The sequence below is a fragment of the Oreochromis aureus genome, linkage group 7, assembly GCF_013358895.1.
Source record: "Oreochromis aureus strain Israel breed Guangdong linkage group 7, ZZ_aureus, whole genome shotgun sequence".
In the NCBI taxonomy this organism is placed as follows: domain Eukaryota; kingdom Metazoa; phylum Chordata; class Actinopteri; order Cichliformes; family Cichlidae; genus Oreochromis; species Oreochromis aureus.
The window spans coordinates 59,964,378-59,990,416 of NC_052948.1; the positions used below are offsets into that span (position 1 = coordinate 59,964,378).

At 38.9% G+C, this 26,039-nt stretch overlaps 1 protein-coding gene across 1 annotated transcript in view; it reads left to right on the forward strand.

The window, feature by feature from the left end:
- spon1b (spondin 1b) overlaps positions 1-26,039 on the forward strand; it is a 107,584-nt gene that overhangs the window by 49,245 nt on the left and 32,300 nt on the right. Inside the window, exon 7 of the mRNA XM_031738308.2 lies at positions 25,013-25,077. Within this exon, the coding sequence (XP_031594168.1) occupies positions 25,013-25,077 (65 nt within the window). The remainder of the gene's footprint in view (positions 1-25,012; positions 25,078-26,039) is intronic.

Below are 26,039 nucleotides of genomic sequence, written 5' to 3' on the forward strand. Positions count from 1 at the left end.
TTTAACACGCATAAATGTTGCCTCATTTGCTGCTGCCCAGGGTGAGTTAACATCTTTTCATTAATTTTGCATGAAGTTGCTCCCAGCCTGAAGTTTACTTTGCACTCTGAAAATGTCTTTAAACTAAGATCTGCAAACATTCAGCTCGACTGAAGATTCAGCTGTAAAGATACACTACAATTATAACACAGAGACAGATAAAATATTAAATGTCATTCAGCCGTTAGATCAAGTAAATTAAGTGTGAATCTGAAAATTTGATTAAAATTGTAGTTGGAATAGAATTGCAACGATAAAGCAGCTCTTATTATAGACGTGAACCAAACAATCATTTAATCATCGAGTTCATAAACACAACATTAAGCAGGAGACAGAACATTAAGCAGTAGCATTTTTTATAATTAATTAATAGTTCAAGAGAAGCTAAAAATAAAAATCTATAACAACCAATGTCAGGAATTGCTGCTTTTTCTTGCAGTAATAAGCAGATTTGTTTTAATTAAAATTAAAGTTGCTCTTCAAGAAGATTAGCTGAATGTCCTTCTTGGGCTTTCTGCCTCGTAAGTTGTGCACAATATCCTTTTGTTAATTAGAACTTAGAAAAACAACGAGTGCAACGTGGGAAGAGGAGGAAGCAAGAAAACGTGCCAGGTATAATCACACTCAGCCTTTCACCGTCGACACTTAACCCTACATATTTTAAATATTGTGATGTGTACATATTTTCAAAGCAAACACTGTAGGTTTTTATCATTTGTTTGTAGATACACATTATTTGCATAAATATGTTTTTATAAGTATAAAAAATAAGCATCACTAATATCCGTGTGTATGAAAGAAAGACATGTTTGGGAGGTTTTTTGTATTATGTTTTTTGTCGTAGCGGTAATATGTTCAGTATCTCCTGGTTTGCAAGAGAGTGTCTGACTACACCACCACTGCATGTGGAAACATTTCCTCTGGCCATCTGCCTCATAACAGACTGCAGTTTTTGATTTCAGACCTGGACTATTTTTGGCCAGTGGAGCAAACGATATTTACTGGTTTCTTTTTTTCTCCATATGATACAGTGAGAACAATCTGCGCTTAGCACTGGTCTATTACAAACCAGCTGGGTCTGCACCTGTGATTTTTAGTTATATTTATTTTTTAGACAAGCTGTAAGTGGTAATGTACCTTATTGGGCTGCGCTTCTGTTAACTGTTTCTCCATATTAAAAAAAATCACTCGGAAAAAAGCTATAAAGAGGTAAAGAACCAGGCAGTTTTAATGATGTTTAGCTGACCGTATGTCCACATGTTGAGTTAAGTCATTGCTGTATGTAAAGGAAGTTAAAGGTGATTGTGTGCTGGGATGGACATGCTGGAAATAAGAAACAATGCCACCATGTCCCTCGTATCTCTTCCTGCACATACAATGTCCCACCTCATGCATGCAGATAGTGCTACATGAGCTCATTACATCATTAAATGTTTCACTTAATTCCCCACCTCTCCTTTTATTGCAGCTGCCCACTTTGGCAACTTTTTATCCAAAAAGTAAGAAAATGACAATAAACACTGATTAACAAGTTCACCAAAATGTGTCATTTGCTTGATTATTCTGTTAAATTTAATCGCTTTGTGGTGAACATCTTTTTACTAACTACCACGTCCAAGGTCACCTCAATCTCTGCACTCACTCGTAGCCACATCTTCAATTTTAAGCTTCTACGCAAAGTCAGCGTTGATCTTTTTGAGATGTCGAGGACAAGTGATTCCATACCTTCACTCCCCCTTTGTTAATCCTTTGCTTCTACTCCGCAGGGAGTCCCGTTGTGTTTTTACAGCTGCCACTTTTCTATGTTTGCATCTGCAGCGTCTGTGTTTGTGTGTTCGTGCATGTGCGTGTGAGTCCTCTCCTAATTGGGAATTTGTATTCATTTAAAGCCATGGATGGACACTAAGACGCAAGTCCACACCTGTTGTTTATGTCAGCAGCGTCTCTGTTGGAGGCGGGTCAAGATTAACAGTGGCCAACCATCCCCTCTCCTCTCTCATCAATAATCACAATCACATCATGAATCTCCAATTATCTCCCAAACTGCGGGCCCCGGGGCGAGATCAGAGTCTGTCTTCCAGTCTTGAAATAATGAGCAGATTTTTTTTTAAGCTATTAACATGCTTCCCACCATAGATTTTCATCCTAATTATTCTTTTCCATTGTATCTCATTAGGTTGGAGAAGAGAGTTTAAGTTTTGATCAGGAGAGGTGTGTTTGGGCGTGTGGCTTTTTGCATGCATGAGAGAGACAGAGGTGAGATGATCAGTTGTCTTGTAGCTAGTTGGTAACAGGAATGCACAGATGACTAACAACAAATAGGGAGATGTACAGTAGCTTGTTAGCTTCACACGCCTACCAGGTAGCAATATGTTGGGAATTTTATAATGAGGCTGCTTCTTTCATGTGGACCGAAGCTTTAATCCCCAACACATCAGCAGAATGACATATGGTAAACAGTGCATTGTTTGTCACCTTCTTTCTTTGATGCATTTCACTTATTCTCCTCACTTTCTTCTCAAATCAGCTTCTTCTTTCCTTACTTTTTGCTTACGTATTATACTTTTCACTCCTCTTTTATTCTGGATGTTTTACTGTCCCTTTTTTTCGTATCCTTTTTCGTATCCTTTCCCCTGACCTTTTCCTCCTTCTTCCTACCCTGTTTTTATCAACCTAAAAACTTCTTACCTTAACTTGTTCTTTCTTATTCTTTTGTTGGTTTTCAGATGAAATTGAGATTGTGATTGGCTTTGATTACTGTTAGAGTGTGTGAACTGCTCAGAAGAACATTGTCGTAGAGCCTTGCTTATTGCTCTTTTGTTCAGCCTATACATATGACTAGGGATGGGTATCGTTTAGGTTTTATCCGATACCGGTGCCAAACCGGTACTTTTGAAACGGTGCCGGTGCTTAAACGGTGCTCAAACCGGTGCTTAAAGAATGGAGAACACAAAATTGGTCCAAAAACCTCTCATGTTTAGCTGTTTTTTTTGTAAAAAGATAACAATGTTAGCCTTTTCTTCAGCTATAGGGCATATATGGTATCACTCTTGGCTGGAAGCAGTGCTTAAACAATGGAAAAAACACCAACTTTGTCCAAAAACCTCTCATGTTTAACTGTTTTCCACTTTTTCTTTGGTTATTTTAGCCTTTTTGGCCAGGGTGAAGGGAGTATCTGCTGTCAAACAAGAAGACAGCCGCATGTAACTACGACGGTGTTTGCTAGTTCACCTTACATGCATTAATGTAATAACGTGGTTAGTGTACTCAACGTAAATTACACATGAACATTAAGATACTCACGCAGAGGAGAACGGCTGCTGCTGCTGCCATCATCATCTGTCATCATTCCTGCTACACTGGCAGGGCTAGGGGCCAGGACTCTACTCTTTGGGTTTTTGGGGGATGTTGCTAACTCCGGGTCCGATAACAGGCACCACACCCGCTACCAAACACGGCGCATTTCTCGGCTTTAAAAAAAACACGCTATGCGTCGCCAGGTGCGGATTCGAGGTGTTACCTCCTTTGCACAGTATCACCTAAAAGCACTTGTTGCAGGCAGCTGAGTTTGCATCTTTTGCTGTGAAGTACAGCCAGACTTTTGACCGCTTCGCCTTGGGCATTTTTAATCTGTAGCTCTGCTCTAAAAGAACGTACGTACCTGGACCCGCCTACTATCCTCGGAAACGTAAAATGATTGGCTAGAATTGGCTCAGGAAAAAAAAAGCACCGAAATAAAGCACCGAAATGTGCGCTGCTTTTCGGTCTGGTTACTACTGTTTATGTCAGAACCGGTGCCATCATGGCACCGGACACCAGTACCCGTCCCTACATATGACTTGGTTTCTTTACAGAAGTTGTTGACAGCACTGTTGCGGTGGCAGATGGCTAAATATTACCTATATTTAACAGGTTCTTGGAAATCAAAACAGAGTAAATGAAATTAGCGTGTTCTGTCTACCTGTGATAAAAGTCTAACCTAACACAAGTGATGAACCAGTGTTGTGTCTACACATGACGGGCAGCTTGGCAATGAAACCCATTTAAATTATATCTTTAGGCACTTTTTTACTAGCAGCCTGTTGCCAACAGATATATTTTTCCTGTAAATATTTTAACAAAAGCTGTAGGACGAAAGAAATTGATGCCAAAAAATATCCACAGAAGTTGATGCCAAAAAATATCCACAGCAGTATAAGAAAGGCATGTCCTAAAGAAATAAGAAAAAATCTAGCAAAGACCTGACACAGGACCTGAGAATGCATGTGACCCTTCAGTTGATCCATCTACTGTTTGCTGAAGCTAACTGAGAGTGGTCTCAGTGTAAGGGTAGCATACAAGAAGCCATTCCTAAGGAAGGGAAACGCAAGTCGTGTCAGTGTGTACAGAGGAGGTCGGGTCAGGAGGAGAGAGGTTCAGCAGTAAGTGTCTACACTGTAAAACACAGTGGAAGTTCTGCTGTGGTTTGGAACTGTGTTTGGGGATTTTGTCAGATTTGATGGAACTATGAATGCAAAAATGTACTTTTATATATTGATCCATCATGCAGTACCATCTGGAAAACATCTGATTGGCAACAGCTTAATTTTTCAATATGACAACGATAGAAAAACACACATCAGTCATGGCCCAAAGTCATTTGTGTAAAGTATACAGTAAATCTGTCCCCAGAGTACTTTTCCCCTATAACTTCAGAAATTGAACTTAAAAAAAAGTCATCATTTCATTCTTGTTGGCTTAAATAACTTGTTTACTTTCATACCCTTGCTATGCACACACGCAGACAATATGTCATCCTCTATTCCAGGGGTCGGCAACCCTAGGCACGTGAAGGGTTAACTGATGGCACGACCATAGCTGGACTGGCCATCGGGCATACCGGGCATTTGCTCGGTGGCCCGATGATTTTTAAAAAAAAAAAATTTTTGTAACGGTATAAACAATGAAAGGTGGTGGATTGGCCAGATGTTGGCCGGTGTGTAAAAATAACTCAATTGTTTGGTGGTGGCTATGGTGGACCTTCCACAGATTCAGTAACATTAGTGGAGGCCAGCAGGTGCACAGCTGTTTCTTCTTCTCTCATTCTCTCCCCTCCCTCTCCTGTTGCTACTTCAATCATGAAACTGATCAATGATCAGCTGATCAGCTTTTCTCTCTTGTTTATTTATCGCCCACTTTGCGCCAGAAAGAGGAAACCAGCGGATGTCGCGTTAAACAACAGCAGCACGTTTAAGCTTGATCAGCTGTTGTTAGAATTTGTTTAATATTAATTTCTAGTATCAGCTGATGTTTGCTGGAGCCACAGCTGTAAAGCTGCTGGTCATGATATCAGTTTGGATATGTGGTGAGAGGGAAACATGAAGATGAAACCAGGAGATGTCCTTACTGAATCATCAGAGCTGAACAGGTGATGGAGAAACAGGTTTACCTTTTAGGTGACATGAATGAGTTGAAGGGAAGTTATCAACGGTTCCTGAGAGACAAATAACACCAGGATCCTTTTCTAAGTAGCTGACAGCTGGTAACTAGCAAAGTTTTGCCAGGGGGCCAGGTAGGGCATTAACAGGGAAAGGGGGGGACAAAGAAATACTTTTCTTTCTTATTCTCATTTAAAATGTCTGGCTGTTATTAAATAATTATCTGAAGCTTACAACCAAAGTTTTTATCTGATGTAAAATGTATAGAAATCATACATATACCAACAAGACTGTACATCACTGTCACAACAGCGTTTGTTTTCATTCAAAGGCTTTATGTGTGTGTGTGTCTGTATTAACAGACATGCCATATTGGCTGAGTTTATTTTTCTTATCGTTGTTGTGAGGAGACCATAAATAGCATTTGTATTTTCTGTTGTACAGTCCATTTGCTGTTATGGAGTTCTTGTTAAGGATAAAAAGTGTCCTTTTTTGTTTCAAAATAGCTGATAACTATTCGCTGATAGCTGCCAACATCTGCAAACAAATATAATTCTATAAAGTGGTTCTATATGTTGTGTAACTGTTCATATAGAGCGTTATTAAATTTATTGCTAATGCAATCATATGGCACTCTGACTTCTGAGGAAATTTTAAATGGCACTCGCCATCAGAAAGGTTGCCTACCCCTGCTCTATGCTGTCATCTGTCAGTGCTCCTCCATTTTCTCTCTCCATTTCTTCCACAGATTTCTCTCTTCCATGTTATTCCTGTCATTCCACCGTTGTTTAACGTTATCAGTCGGATATGGGATGATAAGGTGTAATCAGGGCCATCATCTCAACCTCAGTGGCTGTGTCATGCGGGTTGGCATTTACTGCGTGACAGCAGCTTGACACCAGTTCACATCCCTCTTCATTAGTGACGCTGGAGCCATTTATATTTTGCGCCAATCAGCCTCGGTGTAATCAGTTGTGTTCAACACACCAATCTAGCCCCATGACAAGATAATTACCATGAGTTCCTCAGGGAGACAGGTAGTACGGAGGACCTGGGAACTCAAGTACAAGTTGTAGCAGCAGTCACATCTTTAGAGAGCAGTGTAATTTCCATCAAGTTAATCAGGGATTTTTAGTGGCTGTTTTTAGGAATGGGTAGGTGGAAATGTTTTCAGTGGGGGTCAGTGTAGAAAGTGCAGAGTGCTTGGCAATCTGCAAGAGTGCTCATAAATAATCAGACTAACATGTAGTTTACGGAGTAATTACTTTTATAGAAACTTGTAGTCCTCATTTCAGAGAAAAATATGGCCCCACTATTTATTTAGGGTAACTTGGGGCCTAATTTAATCTGATAGGGTTAAGGGGCCAGAGTAATGAAACCCTAGTAAGTTTGGTTATAATTTAAGTATTTTAAAATATATACAACGTAACCATATTCCCAAAAAGCTTTTGACAGAGGCGCTCAGAAACGGGCAGTAATCCTGCAGAGACATTAAAGTATTTTTGTTTTTGTGCATTTGTAGGTCAAAAATGTGCATTAACCAAACTGCAACCTGCATCTCTAAAGTTTGCTTATTTTTTCCAGTTAGGCAAGTATGTCGCACACCTGTGTTAATAGCAGGTTTAGTGTTCCACTCCATGCAAAAGATGTGCCTCCTGCGAATCTAAGCAGTCCACTCCTTTGCCGAATATAACTTTTATTTCTTTTATTTGGTATAATATTGTAGCATGTTAGTTTAGCTCACTAACTTTAGCAACACTCTCCTGCCTTGATACATAATAACAGGGAGGAAGATGGTGCAGGTGTGGTGGTAAATTGCCTAAACTCCCAGTAATGGTTACGTCTGCAACATCAGCACATTCTGCTAACAGTGCTGACGCCTCCCAGCTGACTAACTTTGCAGCCTTTCGTGTAACAGGTACGACATCAGTTGAGGATTTCCTATTCAGGCTTCAACCTATAATAGAGTGAGCTGTCTGTGATTAGACTTCTTGCAAGTGGGTGCTGTGGTTATACTTTAACAATCAGCATTTCCTGTTTGATTCAGTTTGTTTTCGGTACAGTGTTTGAGAAAAAATAAATATGACCTATATTTCACATTTTTTAAGGGTTTTTCGTATCAAGTAAAATATATGTCTACATTTTGGCGTTGGTCATCATCAAACTCTTGCGTATTTGTATAATAGCAGAAAATGAAGGAATGAAATTGTCTCCAACTTTAAGGACTTTTTACTGCTAGAACAATGTGACATCTTTATGTGTTCAAAACACTATGAAAAGCAAGTCGTATAAAAGGTCATTTTTCATACAGTGGCTGACATGGTATAAGGCATTCAGAATATGACATTTTCCTGTAGCTGCTATAAGCCTTATGAAAGTTTAATGAGCAGGAAAAACCTGCTACTGTATTCTGTGCTGGAGCTGCTATAACCTCGGAAAGAAAGTGAAGAGAAGCTCTGCGAGTGCCGCTTTCTCCAAGTCCTTCTCCAGAGCTCGGTCTGTCAGTGGTCATAAACATTCATCTGACAGGTCACACAGCCAAAATAGATCTTCCCCAAACGTGTTACAATTATTTCTACTGTACTCTGTCTTGTTTCTCTGGCCTTTAAGCAACCCCTCCAGCCCACCTTTTCCATTTACCGGTTTCCCTCTGCGGCTGTGAAAGCTGCCCAGCAAGGCTCTCTTTCAGCGGCTCTTCTGTCCTCCCTCCATATTTTTTTCCAAGTGGTCATAAACAAAAATCCCTGCGAGCGGTGGCTTTATCCCCGCGACAGGGCCGAGGGCATGGAATTCATCACTCGTTTTGACTGAGTTACACCTCGGCTCAGCTCAAGGTCAAAGCAATTACTGGACTTTCACTCCCTCTCTGACCTCCCCCCTTTCCCTTTTCTTTGCGCTCCTCTTCACAAAACTCTGCTTTTCTTACTCCCCACCCTGACCTCACTTCCTTCGCTCTCATCGCGCTGCGTGGGCTTTCTCTCCGATGTCCGTTCTTACTTGCGCTTTGTTTTTCTTCCTTGCGCTTTTCTTTTTGCACGTTAGTGAACTTACTCCCCTCTACTTCCTCACTCAGCAATGTCTTTCTGCTTAACAAGTGTTAAAAATGTCTTTTTTTCTCGAAAGTTTTTTTTTTTTCAGTTCACATTGATGCTTTGATTGTACTGTGTAACGCAAATTCAATTGCTTTTAAATCACACTTTGTAGTTCTGGTTCACATGACTTTGACTGCTGATACCACAGTCGGGTCAGCAGCAGTGACCTTGTATCTGGAGTGTAAATCAGTCCCTGATTAGATATAACGGACAGATCGCAGCAGATTGGTTTGATTGTGGTAAAAGATTTCCAGGTGCTTCATCCAAACAGACCCAGTGATAGCCTCAGAAGAAGTCTGCAGGTCTGATTATCTTCACATACAGCTTGTCATTATCATTACAGTTCAAAGTAAAAGATTTTTTCAGAGGTAACTTTTGACAGGGAACTAACCACTCACACACAGATTTATGTGATAATAGCTTGGTAGCCTGCCAGCACTACTTTGACTGTCAGGGTTCATGTAAGAGATTACTCTCTATGTAAAAGCAGTTGTATATTGTCTTTAGTGGCTCTAGAGGGAGCTGTGTGAAGTGTAAATTGCCTCAAACGATGTCCCTTAGTAAAGATTGGTTTAACTTCTAAGTAGAGATGCACCAACCAATCAGTGAGTGACTGGTGTCTGTCAGTTTCTGCGTAGCCTCAGGTATATCTTATTGCCTGCTGATCAAATTAGCAATGCGTCTGTTAAGCAATATAACTAAAGTCAAACCGGAACAACTTGCATCGTTCCACTTGGTGGAATGAGCTGTGCAAATATGCAAATCAGTACAAACTTGGCAGCTTGATTTGGGCAAAGAGATTTTTTTTCACTGCAAAAAATGTAATTGTGTCTAGCTTTCCCATAATGCTAATGCAGCAGCCAGCTGTCTGACGTTTCCTTTGTTTTCGCAGCTTTGTGACTCTCAGTAACTCTCAGTTCTAAAGATTTTGTTTTTTTTGGTTTGATTTCAGTAAAAGTAGTAAAATGTTCCGGCCGATCTGCATGGCTTGAAGCATACTGAAGAAATCATTTTGTAGATAGTTGGACATACAGATTTGATTTGTGGAAAAATGCTCTGCCCCTGTAACCTGTAGAATTTTTGGTAGGAAAAAATTGGAAAAAGTATAAAAGTTATTTAAATGGTCAGTGTTTTATTCTGTACATGGATTGAAATTTACATTAACCCTTTCACACATAGTGGTCACTACAGTGGACAGCTATTCAAAGGCTGTTTTCTTGTATTTGTGTCAGTGTTGAACGTATACTTACACATAACCCACTATATTGGACATTGATGTCTCACTCCATACCCTGCCAGTTGTCCACCTAAGTGGACATGTAAAAGAATCAAGCCTAAAAAATCTTTTTTTCATGCCTAAAGATGAATAATAATCCTGATTGAGGTTGTTACAATTCATGCATGAAAGGGTTAAAGAAAACATATGAAAATGTTTGATGATGCTGTAAATCAGAGTTATCATGATCAGACTTAGATAATTAGATCAGACTTGGGAGGAAAGAAAATTGTAGCTGGTGCATTTCTACTAGCAGACCTTAAAATCTGCCCTCACCGGCACAGACATGACTTACTCTGAGGACCAAACAGGTTTCCTTTTTTCTTCGGTGTTTACAAAAACCCGATTCAGGCTCCAAAGAATGAATGGAACAAATGTGTTTAAAAATGCTGACCTGCTTCAGCTGGCTTTGTCCGAAAATAAATGTTAACATTAACCTTAGTAAGGTTCACAGTCCTACGTCAGGGCTGTGGTGTAACTGGAAAATATTGCCCACCCTCCAGCCAATCGTAGCAAGGCAACGATGCATGAGAACGAATATTAAATACTCAATGCTTAAGCAAAAACTAGGTGTTAAAAAAATAGCAGCACGTTATCTTCCTTCTTTTATATAAAAAGGTTTCTCTCAGGTCAGTCAGGGTTTTTTTCTCCCTTCAGTCTACCATAATACAGCACAAAATGAAACTGCCAGAGGCGCTTTCAAAATAATCACCTTAGCTGCCAGAAGCAAAGAACCAGTTCTCAGCTGAGCACATAATGACCTTTGCCTTCTTCCTAAATTACAGCTAAGGAAAGGTTCAAGATTGCAGTTTTGATCAATTATCTGCAGCCCACTATGCTAAAAGCAACATTTGTAACCTTGGGAAAATGTCAGAACCTTTCTTTCCCTGAAACGCAGAAACAAAAGAGCCAATCAGTTAAGGTTTACTTGAACTGAGTGATTGCAACAATATGGCAAGAAATGGCAGTCACCAGAGGGACCGAGAGGAACAGAGAAATGGACAGAGAGTGTGCAGGAGAAGAGGAGAAGCCCCCTAATGGTACGAGACTCCCATTACACAAGACAAGGTACTAAATTACTCAGGTTAATAAGATGAAATTTTCTACCTCTTCTCGGCTACCCCTCCTCTTCTCTTCTCATCTCCAGTAGATCTTGATGATAATGATGTTTCAAATTTAAACCTGAGTGCCTAGCCTAAAAGCCTTTGAGGTGTCTTGGATGAGTGCTCGCAGTCTTCTATGGATAGAAGTCTTTAAAACGTCATTTCCACATCCACTTCAAATGCAAATTCAAAAGGCTTCGTGCCAAAGCATCCCCATTTCTGCTACTCCAAGACCTCACTTTCAAACACACTTTCATGTCAGTGGAGTTATTTTTATTGTAATGACAACATCTAATTTCTCATCTGAGCTTCAAAGTATTTTTCTCTTAATCTGTCATAACATGTTTTGATGTTTTCCTCTTTTTCCGTGGATCTGGTGATGAAAAACAAATTCCTTTCTGATTCAGTAGTCATCCATTTTCCCAAACTACCTCACAGTTAATGGCACGGCAAGCAAATAAACAAACGGCACGTTAGGTGTGTTAGCACTTTAAAGTGGGATGATCTGTGGGTGTGCTTTCTCTCGAATTTTGCTCATGTAAATATAAATGCTCGTGCATATGCTTTACCACGGAGCTCTGTAAATCATGCACGGCGTAAAAAAACCTTGCTCTTCAACTGTTATTAATTGTTGCTGTTTGGTTCTTTGCGACAGAGAGATTTTCCAAGACAAAACTCGACATTGATCCACACTGACTAATGTGACAATGTTTCCTCAGGTGAACGTGTCACATATTACACCTGACACGGGTGTGATGGATTACCAGGCCTCGGGGTTACAGGAGATGTGCACACCAACACACAAATCAAAACATTTTTGGCACTGAAACACTGAACCATCACAGTGTTGTGATGCCAGTTTTGTTCCAAAATACCAAGCTACACCAGTAGGAAGCAACCACAGTTTAAATGTCATGAAAAGCTATGGTTTCAAATCATTTTTTAAAGTATTGCCTTTCTTCCTGTACCCTTAATGGTTTGGAGAGGGCAGGCCCATGTGAAATCACTTTGGCTGCAGTCAACAAAATCCTGGCTGCAATCCTACCTGCTCCTAAAACAATCAGTTAGTCTGCCAAAGTGTGTGAAGTGACTCTACCTGCCAGCCTTTTTAGCCTCAGTAGATTGTAAAAAGACATCTTTGGACAGTACAAAAGACACACACAGCTAGAGTGATGTCTCACGCTGGTTTGTGGATGAGCATTTTGAAGCCTCTGTGCTGTAGCTTTTGCCACTTTTATGTAATTCAAAAAAAATTAACAAGCTTAATTAGCAAGCTACATCCATAGACTGTACCAGCTAACAAGATACCTTAATTTCATTCACAAAGTCTGAAACTTAAACTCATTTGTAGGACAGTACCTCATAGCAAACCATGTTCATTTTCAAGTATTTGTAATAAAAATGCTCCAGAGTGCTCCAAAGGCAGTACTGGTGAATGATGGAGACTGGACTTGATTGTCTGACCAGTAAGAACTTGGTCTGGAAAGCATAACAATTATTTTTTAAAATATTTGCCTACTCTAGAAAAATGCTTTAGATTTAAGAATTTTTAAAAAGTCCCTCGGGTTGACATCAGTACTTGCTTGAATGATACAGTAATGGAGCACACAGGCCTCTAAAACTACACATGATGTCGTGAAGACAGACATGGGAAGCCGTGCTTTTCTGAGACAGATAAAGGGGATGCTCACTGACTTAGGGCCCCTGTCAGGGTTCACCACTGCCCAACCAGAGGTGATTCGCACTGAGTGAATTCTAGATCTGGTCACACATCACTGCAACTAAAGTATACTTGAAACCGTCACAAATTTAAAAACAAAAATATTGGTTTCTAAGTAGTTTGCATGGCAAATGGATAAATTATACAGAGCCATTTTATTTCACTCAGCTGTGCTTTCAACCCTTTACTGTGGTACTTGCCTTCCAGTTTTGCATATATAGCTATGTCAGCTCTTATAGGACGAATGCGACATACACCCTGAACAGGTCACCAGTCTATTACAGGGCTGACAGAGAGGGCTAATTTAGAACTGTAAGTTAACCTATTTAATGCATGAGTATGGATTTTTGGAGGAACCCGGAGTACTCGGAGAGAACCCACACAAGGATTAGAAAGTAAGAAACAATCAGAGGTGACTTTGCTTAACCAGCAGCTGGCCAGCTATTGCACGATTTCACTGTTCCTGTTAGTTAGAGGGAATGCAAACAGAAAAAGGCTTAAAAGATATTTAGTTCCCAGGTGACTTCCCAAGTTGAGTACTTTCCTCCAAGTAGCACCCAGACCTGTTTGTGACTGTAAGTGGAAAAGAAATTGGGTTTTTCTGACAAAGGAGATTGCTTAACTGATTCAGTGCATTTGTTCTACTCTACTCTGTCAAACCATCTCTAGATTACATGTGACACTACATTCAGCACTAGGTTTTAATATCCTTGGTAAGGCTTCAGACTAGGGGCCAGCCCGCATTAAGCACTGTTTTCACAGCTGGAACTGTTTTGCAGAGTTTACCGGAACAGCCCATTTATCAGCTCTTTCAGGCTGTCTCTTTGATTACAGTGTGGGACCCACTGATCTCATGAGGTGATGTTATAATTGGCAAAATGGTTATTTAACTGTGGAGCTGTGAGATAGAAACAAGAACCAAAGTGGAGGGAACTGAGATAGTTGCTGTTTTGCTGTTTGTTGTGCCAACCTTATATGACAAGTTTTAAGTTGTTGATGTATTTGAAAGAGTTTTTGAGTCTGTTCTAGCTTCTGACAGGATGTTGGGTTTTCAAAAGATGGTCGTTGTTCTGAACAAGAGCTAACAGGAAGTTTTGTATTCATCTCAGAGAAGGCTATTCCTGAGATCCAAACAAGTGTGCCGCTAAGCTACTTGTGTTTTTACATTAAAACAAGTAACAAGGATGGAACTAACAACTTTACCTGGATCAGAAAACTGATGGTGAAAGGCCTAGTCGTCAAATAATCTTGTGGTTGATAGTTCTGGTCCCATTCTACTATCCTTGCTAGGACCTTTTCCTCTCCAGTGTGACAAATCTCTGTCCCCTGAGATTTTTTTTCCAGGCTTCACTAATCCAGCCAGGACGCTGTGCCAAAGCTGTAATTTGCCTGGTCAACCACCCCCTTCCCCTTGCTCTTCTTCTTCAACCTTTCTTGTGGATACTCAGTGTTATTGGGGATTGCTTCAGATTTGAAAGTTTTTGTGGCTTTAAAAACAGTGGGTGTGGTTTTTGCTGTCACAGCAGATCTAACACCTATAAATCCTAAACCATCGGGAATTCTTTCTCTGTACTAACACCAGGACTTTAATTGGCAACATCAAATAAAACAGCGTGTTTTAATATGCTGACATTACAACATTTGCCAGTGGCATCTTTACAATTAGAAACGCAGTCGTAAAGTCTCACTTCTAATGTGGTTTCTATTGCTCCATTACTTTGATTTTGAACGCTGACATCCAATATGTGTGTTTTATGTGAACTATTAAAATTTAACACAAATTGCTGGAATATGAGTTATGATGGGTTTTACATGTACACGGAAATGAACAAACTTTCCAGAAGCAAAATTAAAATGAGAAACATTTAAAGCACAAAACATTTCACTGTCACAGTCCATCAGTTGTCTTGGGAAAAAAACACATTATATGATTGATTTGGAACTAGTGAGTCTTCAGGGGAAAGGAGATATTGGCTTTGTTTATTTGAAATCTGTTCTTGGTTTTGCTATAGGGGAACACTGGTTGCTATATTGTATAGTACAATTACAGCACCTAGCTTGAGGGACAAGTAAATTACAATGTAATTGGACAGATGATGTGAAATGCCCCGTGGCTTTATATCGATGTCGCAGATGGTTGATAAATAACCTCCTGAGCTGAGATACTGTGTGTGTATGCAAGATAATATCTGAGAAATGACTGAAGATATATCCTGTAAGATGATGAGAATTGCTGTTTCTAAAAGGTTAGATTGTTTCATCGTGCACTCACCTTTACCTAAAACCAAAATGGGTTTCCTGAGTGGGGTTTTGTGCAGCATGTGTATGTGAGAAGAGGATGTGTGTTTGTGCGTGTGTGTGTTCCCACACTTTGACCTAAGCTGGGAATTTTATCCAACTGAGTTACAGTTCCACAGCCCCCATGCAATTGTAATTGCATTAGTGCAGTGTTGATTTTTTATTAGACACCTTTTCCCAGAGTCCCCAGGCTCATTTTCCTTTATTAGACCAAGTTTAGAAAGACAATACAGAGCCTCTTGTCGCAGAGTCCCTGCAGACAAAACTTCATTCCAAAGTGAGCTGAGTGATAAGTGGGCAGAACTGAGATCACTGAGGGGATTTGGGCAGGAATGCTGCAGGCTGCCTGTGTGTCTGCCTCTGTCCTGTGCACATGAGTATGTTTCAATCTAGCTGACAAAGAAAATGTACTCCAAAATCTGTAAATGTTATACTTAGGACTGCAGCTAGAGATTATTATAATAATCGAATAATCTGTCGGTTATCCCATCGATTAATCAAGTAATCGCATAAGAAATTCTTATTCTTATTAATTATTCTTATTCTTATGAATTATTGTCTTATTAATGAGCAATAATAAATATTCAAAAGAGAAAAGACACAAAAATTACAGTGCTTTAAAGTTTAATAACTGCAAATAACATCAGTCAAAAAAAACAACAACATTGATTGTTTTTACATGCTTCATTAAAGTTTTTTTTCTTAAATTCAAAACTATATAAATAATCTCAAGTACAATCAAAGTCAAATAAAAGTATATATATGTATATACACTTTTATTAAAATAAATCTGTGTCAAAATGTTTAAAAAATAAATACTCAAGTAAAGTACAGATACCTAATAAATTCTACTTACTACAGTACTGAATGAAGTATTTGTACTTCTGCAGCTCTGTTTTTAGTCATGAACGTGGGTGAAATGCTCGCGTTTACATCGTTTAATACATCGGCGCGTTATAGAGCCGTGTGTTAAATGAAGCATCGCAGCAAAGAATTTGTGTCCAGAATTCTTTATTATCGAATTCTTTGAATTGCTCAATGAATCGTTGCAGCTCTAGTTACAATGTAATGTTCCCCTCGTGCGCGTTAATCCCCTCTGCTGATTCCTGTTTTGATGAAGGTAAAAAAAATGGATGTTTAATACTACGCTTGAGTGGATCCATTATTGGGTGCTGGGCAGCTTAAATGTAGGAGCAACAATGTGTACTTTACACCTTGGAAATGGATGTTTTAGTGATAACGTTTGATCGGATAATTAAAAGTGATGAAGGTCACAGGAAATAATTCTAAGTTTAGTTTGTGCAGGTTAAAATGAACGAGCTCTTATTAGGCAACTTATTTTTATTTATGTATTATTTTTTAAAAACTGCTACAAGCTACTCTTTCTAGAGTCTACGCCCTCTTCCTCCATCAATGTATTTCCCAATAATTGCCACCTAACGTACTGAACTACTAACTGAATTGCTGAGATGAGGGTTGCCCCACCTGTCACTAAAAAGTTATTAAACCATTAAAAGTAGGAAGCATGTTAACCAGTCATGCTGTTGTGCTGAGAATAAAACCTTTACAACTGCTATTTTGTGACTTTTGACGTTATTTTAACCAGACTTGACTGGTGATCCTGTTCAAGACGTTACATCCCATTGGATAGTGTAACAGAATATATAATTCAGTTGAGAGATTGGCTTCCTCCCCAGGGGTGTTTCAAAGATGGTTGAGAAGTGACAGGACACATATTGCTAATGATCATTGTTTTATGTTACAAGGTTATCACTCAAACAATGTGTAATATCGCCATGGCAACTAGAGCCTATATATGGGCAGGTTGGCTATATCGGTCATAATTAGCCATTTGCCAATATCCTGGACTCAAAAATAACTCATTTATTCTAAAGAAAAAAAAAATAAAAATATATTGAATTTTTAAATCACCAAGTATCTGTATTGATTCCAATCTTAAAAATCCTACTCAAAACAGTTCAGTTATTGTGTTATTTAATTCTAGGATCCTTCTGTATCTCTGTGTCTTCACCTTTGGTAATGTTTCTTTTAGTTTAGTTTTTGTTTTTGTAGGATTGATTTGGCATTTTTAAATTACCAACTAATGTGACTGGCTGGTTTTTTCAGACCCAACTGGTTTAATCTCCATTATAATCCAAATGTTTACATGGATTTCAGCTGTACACCTGGTAGCTGTACCAGTTGTACTTTGTCTGAACAATACAAAAATAAACATATATTGACAACAAAATGAGAGCAGATGCTGAAAACAAGCAGATGACAAAAAGAAAAAGATGAACGGGTTGCACACCGACGGGGCTCCGGTTCTACCTTTTTATTGCACCACAAATATGAAATTTCAAGCACAGCTGCTCTCCACCAGTTTACTCAGCTGGTGTTGTCACTGTCAATGGACACATAATCACGGTATCCAAAGAGGCAAATTTGTGTGGCCAAGAGTCAGAAAGGACTAATGAAGTGTAAAAAAAAAAAGCAATCCACAAAAGGACATGGACTTTTGTTTCTGCCCCACGTGCCCCAGAATGTGGACTTTTGTAGCTTTTTGTTGTCTTGGAAATCAGTGGTGAAGGATTACTCTCTGTGAGAAAATTCCACTAAATATCGATAAAATATAATCAAAATATGACCCCAAGTTCCTGCCCAACTGTCTGTGAGCTGAGTGGGAATGTATTTTGGTTCAATATTATAGCGTTGTTTTTAGCTATAAAAGGCAGCTGATCATTACATATATATGTAGTGGAGCATTTTGCAATCCCAACTAGTTTTGGTGGAGCTTTGAACAGGTAGACAAGAACGTGACTCCAGATAATAGCTACAGTACTGCAACTGTTTTCTTGCAGAAAGACACAACCCTAACCAGAGATTATTTTAAGATGCTTTACATACATGCTTTAACTTGAACCTAACCTTCTCAGAGACATTTCTTCAGCAAACACTACCCATCTTGTTGACTCCTCCCCCTGATTCTGAGACCAGGAGAGTTGTCTGACATACGTCTCATTTCTTCTCTCACATTGGAGAATGAGATGAAATTCCTGGTTGGATTCATTTCTTTCCTATACTTGTATTGGATAACATTTTCTCTTAATAAATTAAATTGTCTTTTAAAAACTGCATTTTTTTATTTACTTACTTTCTGAAACATGTGACAAATATGCCAAAAACCAGGACAAACACTTTTTCACTGCAATATTAAATATATGCAATATTAAAAAGATTTTTTGCTATCGAATAGTAGTGTGTGTACCTGAAGTGAATGCACTAATCGTAATCATTTCATAATCAAAAAATGTCAAAAGAACAAAAAGGTTGCATTTGCGTTTTGATACAACAGTACAGCAGTACAACACAATTGCTTGCTGGTTAAATATGTATTGATTTATAAAATTAGGCTGAATTCGAGTCTTTGTTAAAGACTGAAAAAGTCTTATAAAAGTTTATGTGTCGTCTTTTGATGCTGATGATTATATGTGTCTGTAACAATGGAATGTAAAAAAGATGCATTGAGACACAGTATTGGCAGACCAGTACTTAAAATCAAAACTTGAAACTCCTTTCTGGGAAAAGGTTAAAAGGTCATAAACACACCTGACACTGGATGAGCAAAGGTTGAGGGATCTCTCCCTGTGCATCAGCAGTTTAGTAAGTGATCAAATCTTCACATATGACTGGCATAACTGATTAAGACCTTACAGCCTTCATTAGCGTAAAGGCTAAAGGTTGAAGTTCTGCTATGTCAAAAAATCTGTGAACATTTATGAACCTCCTTGGCCATTAAGCTATTGTGATGCAAGATGCAGAAACCATTCTGGACAATCATGGGATGATTTTCTTAATTATTCTACTGCAAAAACATTTCAACCCCTGGCTATTTCTTGTTTTATTTATTGATGGCTGAACTGACTTTAAAAGCTTTTTTTGCCCTAATGGGAAACATTAGTTCTCAACCTCTGCCTTCGTCATTCAGTTTTTAATTTGGTAAAAATATGCAACACACTGGCTCGTCGGGTGAGCTTCCATCTCTGCTTTCATATTTATCCATCTTCTCGGCATCGCTCTAGATCTCTGTCGCTGTCTCTTGCTTTTACCCTGTCACCATTTTTCCCATCCATCAGTCTGATTGTCCAGATATAGACGTTATATTTGGTGTCACAGCTCAGATGCCGCATGGACAGCAGTGAGTCACAGCACCATTTTCCTCAAGCTTTCGCCTCGGCTCCGTGTGCCCAAGAGTTTGCCAGCAGTGTCACTCACTAATCTTTGTAATTTTGCCGTAATATATGTCCTGGGCCTCAGCTTTTTCTTCACTGCTGTGACACCTGCTGCTGTAGAGTCTGACAGAACACGAATGACATCAAGTCTCTGACAGAGCAGCGCTCACCCTAGAGTGGGTCTCAGTTCAACACTTTGCACAGATGAGTAAATGTGCATCTATGTAGAAGACATTTGTCTTAAAAAATGTTGTGATGTTGATTAGGCGAGAAGAAGAAATGTATTGTAATAATATATAATAATAAACTATTATAATTGTCTGCATGTAGTATATTTTTAGCCAACCTGTATGTCTGTGTGGATGTCTGTACTGTGTTACCCTGGCACTTCAGTACAGCAGCCCCATTCAACTCTCACTTTAAGTGCTAAAATTAGCCACCCTAGCAACTCAACAGAGCAAGATTCTAATTCATTTACAAAAGGCTGTGGCAGAGAAGATTCATCCACCTGCTAACTGTTTACTTCCCAAAGGCGTCTCTTCTACCTTTTCGTTGCCTGCATTACTAATGAAAAGACTGTAGGGAGCTTTCATCAACCAAAGTCTAACAATAGTTAGTTTCTGGATAGCTTTAATTTAATTTAACTTAAATTTAGATTAAGTTATAGTCTAGACAAACCAGCAAGCGGTTTTGTCTTGAGCCCTGACTTCACACACCGAGCTGTACTTTTACACCAGTGACATTTGTTAAAACTATTACCATGTGTTCATGGTAATGAAGGTCAACATAGGTAATAAACCAAACTCTTACCCTATCCTAACCGTATTTGTTTTTACCCGAACCCTACGTTTTTTTTGGAGAGAGGAAATAGTAAAATAGTTTTAGATGGATTTCAGTTACAATTATTATTTTCTTTGTTCCGCGGTGCCAAGACTTGGAAGAAGAATTTAATAAAAACAAAAATGAAATATTCTGGTAGCCTAGGGTGAGAGTTAAGGTTAGGGTTATCACCAGTGATGACTTAGGTATGTCATGAGGTTGAGGTTTTGAGATGATGATCTGTTGGTTCAAATGCATGAAATCCAGCTGAGACTGGATTAATTGATTTCCAGTATTCTAGTTGATATGTAAAACCTATTATAACTCATTAGCCTGCACTTTCCTTTAGGATTAGTGCGGGTTTGAAAAATAGGATACTAAACTTTGATTAAAATGGAATCTTTCTTAACTCTTTCCCCCATAAAGATAAGTTTTGACCACCTCCCCTGTAGTCTTAATGATGAGTTTTGACACCTCGGTATATATTAATAAAGACATGGTTTGATGACCATTAGAAACGGTCCCAGGTTTTTCCAAGAGAAGCCCTAGTAAGCTGTATAAGCAGAGGTCAACCTCACTAACAACCCGTCATTTTGTTCAGGAATCAGGCCTGAAATATGACTGAACCATTCAATTCAGAAAAAAGAAACAAGGGTTACCCAAAGTAGGCGTCCAAGGGGGAAAAGTGAAATATTAAAGAGAAAAACATTGATTTCTTACAGTGAACATGTCAACATATTTACTTAAGCATTTAACTAAACTTGAATACAGTGTGTTGGAGTACAGTTTACACTGGGCCTGTAGTGTACACCAGTCAATCATCACCATAAAACCAAAGCAGCTGCATGCTGACATGTTGAGATATGGGGGTGTTCCATCATCATTTGGTCCTTGTCAGAGTTGCCCAGATCCTCATGTTTGTCCATTTTTTTGGGCTTCTGTCACATCAGCTTCAAGAACTGACTTTTCACTTGCTGTCTAATGTAATTCACCCCTTGACAGATGCCACTGCAACAAGATAATCAGTGTTAGTCACTTCACCTGTCAGCGGCCTAATCTTTTGGCTGTTTGGTTCATCACCTTGTTTCTCACTTATCCTAAATCCTGTTTGTTCCTGTTGCCTGTTTTTGAATTTTCTCCTTCCAAAAATTAGATGAGAACTAAATACCAGTCTCATATCTGTGCATTACATAGGTATGTACCTGGAATCAGATGGTGATCAGCCTAGTTTAACTGTGCAGAGAATTGATTCATTTTGCCTCAAGTCCTCAATAAGCTACTCCCTGAGATGCTGTTTTACAATAGCAAAATCCATCTCTTATGATCATGGCATGGTCGAAATGACCAAAAATTAGGCTAGTGACAAATTTCAAATAAAACAAAGCAGTCTTTACTTTAAACTGCCCCTAAAGAGCTTATACTGTTGTTTTGAAAAGGCTTCCCAAACCTAATATAGAAAAAAACAAGCATGGAGGGAGTAGTTATCACGCTAGGGAAGTGTGATGAAGGTAAGGTCATTTTAATCAAACTAAATCTATCTGTGCATCTCTTTTTAACCTCTATCCTGTCCGGAGCCTCTCAGATTGTCATTTTCTTCCACCATTAAATTCAGTCTTCTCATTTCCTGCCTTGCTCTTTTTTTAAATCCCTCTCCTTTCGTCCTTCTTGTCTCACTTTATGAATGCTTGTCGTTTTTCTTTTTCTTCCTCCAGAATCTTTCCCTCCTGTTTTCTGTCCTTACCCAACAAGCGTCTCCAAATCCGTGTCCTTGTCCTTCTGTTCTCCTGTTTCTCTTCTCCTCGAAAACATTCGTGAAAATGTAATGTGCATTTAAACATTACTAAATCACAGTCATTTTGTGCCATTACGATAATTGCCATAAACAAACAAGACCATTACAGGAAGATTTGCATCTCCTATGAGCCTCCACAAAGCATTTTGCATTATGTGATATTGGCTGAGGTCTGCCATAAAATGTGCAGGAGTGTTTCACAAGAACAGAGTGCTGTTTCTTTTAGCCTAAATTGAACCAAAACATTCAGAGTGTCTGGTAATGGCAGATGGTGAAAGAACGACAGAGAAAATTGCCTTCATCATGTTTATCCTGAGAATGTGTTTCTTGAAAGTATAAATTGTGTAATTACTGAGTTTCTCATGTCTAAACAAGAAAGATGAAACATAGACAAATGTTTTGTCATGTTTAGTTTATTCATATTAAGAACTAGTAGCCTATTATCCGTAATTTGAACAGGAAAAAAAGTACATAATGTACATAATGTGTTTAGTGCATCCTTCACCCACCTTCTCCTTGCTGTGAAACACAAAATTAAAACAACACCAGTGTTGATTACCTCAATCTTTCCACAGACCACTTTGTTGTCTCCTAAAGCCTGGACTGAATCATTACATGTAATGTTGAAATTACCTGATCAAATACTGATTTTTGACACCTTGTTGGGCATAAGAAGTCTGCAAAACTACATGAAAAGATGCTGAAACTGCTTTTCAAATTGAGCCACATGCATTTTTCTTTCCTTCTTTGCTGGACAACTTTGACCCGTTGCCATCTGAGGCAGCTGGATTCTTTATGCGATTCACAAGATCACGAGAATCCCTCTTGCCAGGTCAGCGAGCCCTGTGTCATTTCCATTTAGTCCAAGCTGCTGATGTCTCAGAGATGCACACGAGGTGCAAAAGTGAGACCAGACTCACTCCACTCACATCATGTTTGAACCAAAAACCCAATCTTTTGAAAAACTTAACCAACTACTTTTTGTATGCATGGATAAATGACTAGTAAAAAGTCTTATAAATGTCTGGTTTACCTTTAAAATAACCTTACATGTGTATAAATGTTCTACACAGTATTTATTAACTTTTACAATAATAGAGATATAATAATCTTCTACAAACTGATTGTTAACCAGTCAGCAAATCAAATAAACAGTCATTTCATCAGTAAGAATACGTTTTAGTTGTTCGCTCCCTTCACATCTTCTGTAAACGTTGGTCTGCTTGCAAACTGACACTAACTTTTGTCTATAACTTGTCCCTAATCATCCAAAACTAAATAGCCCTACATGTTGGTAATTAAATGTGTTTTTTCCAGTTCTCTGTACTTGGCACCCAAACACGCCACGTTTTTTTTGGCAATAGTGAGACGGCTTGGTCACTCTGAACTCATCAAATGTGGATCCTTGTAAAGTACTCCTTGGCTTGTGGTGTGTAAATCCAAACACAGCTAAACAGAGTGAACACAAATTAAAGGGCAATACCCAAAGCACCCAAACAATGTGGCTGGCAGAGTTGTGGTTGTGCCACCCAGTCGGCCTCCAAATCCAAATCCCGACTTTATCAGGCTGTTAAAAAAAGTTATCTGTGTCCAGTCTTGCAATTGCATTGTGTTAAGGCTCTAATGGAAGCAGTTTTGCGTATCTCTGTGCTACCAGTTGATGGTGACAGTACAGTTTTGTTTTAGACTCTGTGATGAGGAATTGTTGGATTTTCCTAAACCGTCCTCTGTCAGTGTGAGAGCAGTAGCTAAAGTTAAACTAAAATGACACTGAAATGTGAAATGAGTCATTGCTCTGTGTCTCATTAAAGCAACAAGGAAAAAATGTATTCAGTGACACACCAAGCTGCTGTAGCATGGATCATTTCCTATCTTATATGACTTTGGAAGAAAGCGCCACATAAATGAGGAGAGCTTGTGTATTAATATGCTGATGGATGATAAAATCAAAGCATTCTGTTGTCTATTATACAATCAAGATACTTTTTTTTGTCATCATGACAAAATTGTTTTTCTCCTAAGCTTTTTTTTTATTGAACTTTGTGGCGCTACTGTGGATTCGTGAAAGAAACACAAAAAGCAGATTTTCTTCAAGTGAAAGCAAATGAAAAAAACGCATATATTATTGGTGTCTCTGTGGAAGACACCCTTCCTGTGTGGTTATCTGTTCATGGCTCATGTGTCCTTCTATTTATGAGTCTGTCTCTTTTGAGTCCATCGTGGCAGCTTTTGGAGATGGCACTGCATTTCTGTCCCCCTGGCTCTTTGTAGTCATATAAATATCTGCGCGCGCACATGTGTGTGTGTGTGTTTGTGTGTGTGTGTGTGTGTGTGTGTGTGTGTGTGTGTGTGTGTGTGTGTGTGTGTGAGGGAGAGGAGGTTGGTGGGGTCTGAAGCCAAAGAAGTCACAGAGCCACGGGCTACTCTGAAGTGAAGATGGACACTTGCTTGTACACCAGTTTTCCTCCATGTACATACACATGCAAACACCCGCACACCCAACAACCAACCAACCAAGATACACACACACACGCACACACACAGTAACACACACTCCTTCTCCTCACTGCCCCAGGGAAGAGAGGAAGAGAGGAGGCTTTCAAGGCGACTGTGGAACCTTCAGTCAACCAGAAAAAGGGATTTTTTTTTTGGCATATCCCAAACTGATTCAGTTGTGTGTGTGTGTGTGTCTTTGTCTTTTAAAGAGAAAGAGACAAAAGATTGAGGTGGAGAAAACACAATAAAGGCTCTTATTAAAGCAGAAAGGGCACATTTCGACTTTCCAATTCAGTTCTAATCAAGTGCTGCGCCACACTAAATTCATCATTTGTCTTCCTGCTTTTGGCTGAATAATTGGACGCGATGCATTATGATAGATAATGTGTTGCGCGGTCCATAAAGTGGCCATAATGCTACCGAGAGACTATAGAGAGTGATGGGTGCTGTGCAGAGTTTAAAGCGTGGCTCTGTGCTAGAATGACAGACAGCTATTATAAGACAGCATCGAGTCATTTTGTCCTGATAAGACACACTTTGTCCAGGCTCTTAAGCCTTTGAAAAGTGGAATACGCTTTGCTGTCCTTGGATGAGAGTACTCACCCTCAGTCATGTCAATTTGTCAATTTTGTCCTTTTCTCTGTCAATGTTTCTTTTTGTCCCTTTACAGTCATCCATTTAGCGACAAATGACTTCTTGTAAATGTCTCTCTGTCTTTCTCTCTGCAGGGAGATGAAGTACTGACCGTCATTAAAACGAAGGCTCAGTGGCCTGCGTGGCAGCCTCTCAACCTGTAAGTATATCTTCAGTGTCAGTTTGGCTCAAGGGCGAAGGTGCATCTTGGAAAGATGTGGTTGGAAATATTGAAAATTTAAATTGAACTTGTGAGACATTAGCCATAAAATTAAATTCTTGATTAAAGTTTTTGTTTTATTTTAATATTACCTAATTATTTGTGTATTATTTATTATTTACCTTAACATTGTATTAACTGACAAAATGACAAAAAAGAATCCCAGTCAGAGACAATGGGTATCCTGAACATAGTTATTGACTTTTTTTGTTAATCTGGGTTAATATGATGTTTGACTCTTCTTCAGTACAGAATAGACCGATGGAGCGCTTCAGACACAGACTTTATGAGTGAAATAGGTGATAGAAAGAAGGTCAAACAATTTAAAAACAATAAGCAACACTGGTTGCAAATAAGAGAACAGTGTTGCAGAAAATTCGTAATCTTTTGAGTTCACAAGTGAACGTATTTATTTTACTGTTTGTGTGAAAGCTGAACGTTCAAGTGGAAAAATTGAAACTTGAACATTGATTATAGGCTATTTGATTCATTCAATTCATAACAGTGGAAATCAATTTAGTTCGCGGCTTGATCAAAGTGAAATTAATTGTATTTATTGATTTTTTTTTCTTGCTGATAGATGGCCTACCTTTAGTTAATAGCAGTGTAGAATGAAAACAGCAACTTTGGACCAAAAAAAAACCCCCCCACACATTTAGACATTTGATGCATGACCAGCTAAATGAATGCAAATTACTGTGACAATGCGATGTGATAGACTGTATAAAAAATGGGTGTAGCTACTGTGATGTCAGACACTGGTTTGTGAAGTCTGCTTTTTAAGCCTTGAGATGAGCGTTTCACAGTGTCTTGTTGCTTTGAAACCGGATGTGATGACCGAGGCTTGAATCTGATTGTGAAACTGAATGCAATTCCTGGATTAATCATCCTTTTTCAAAATT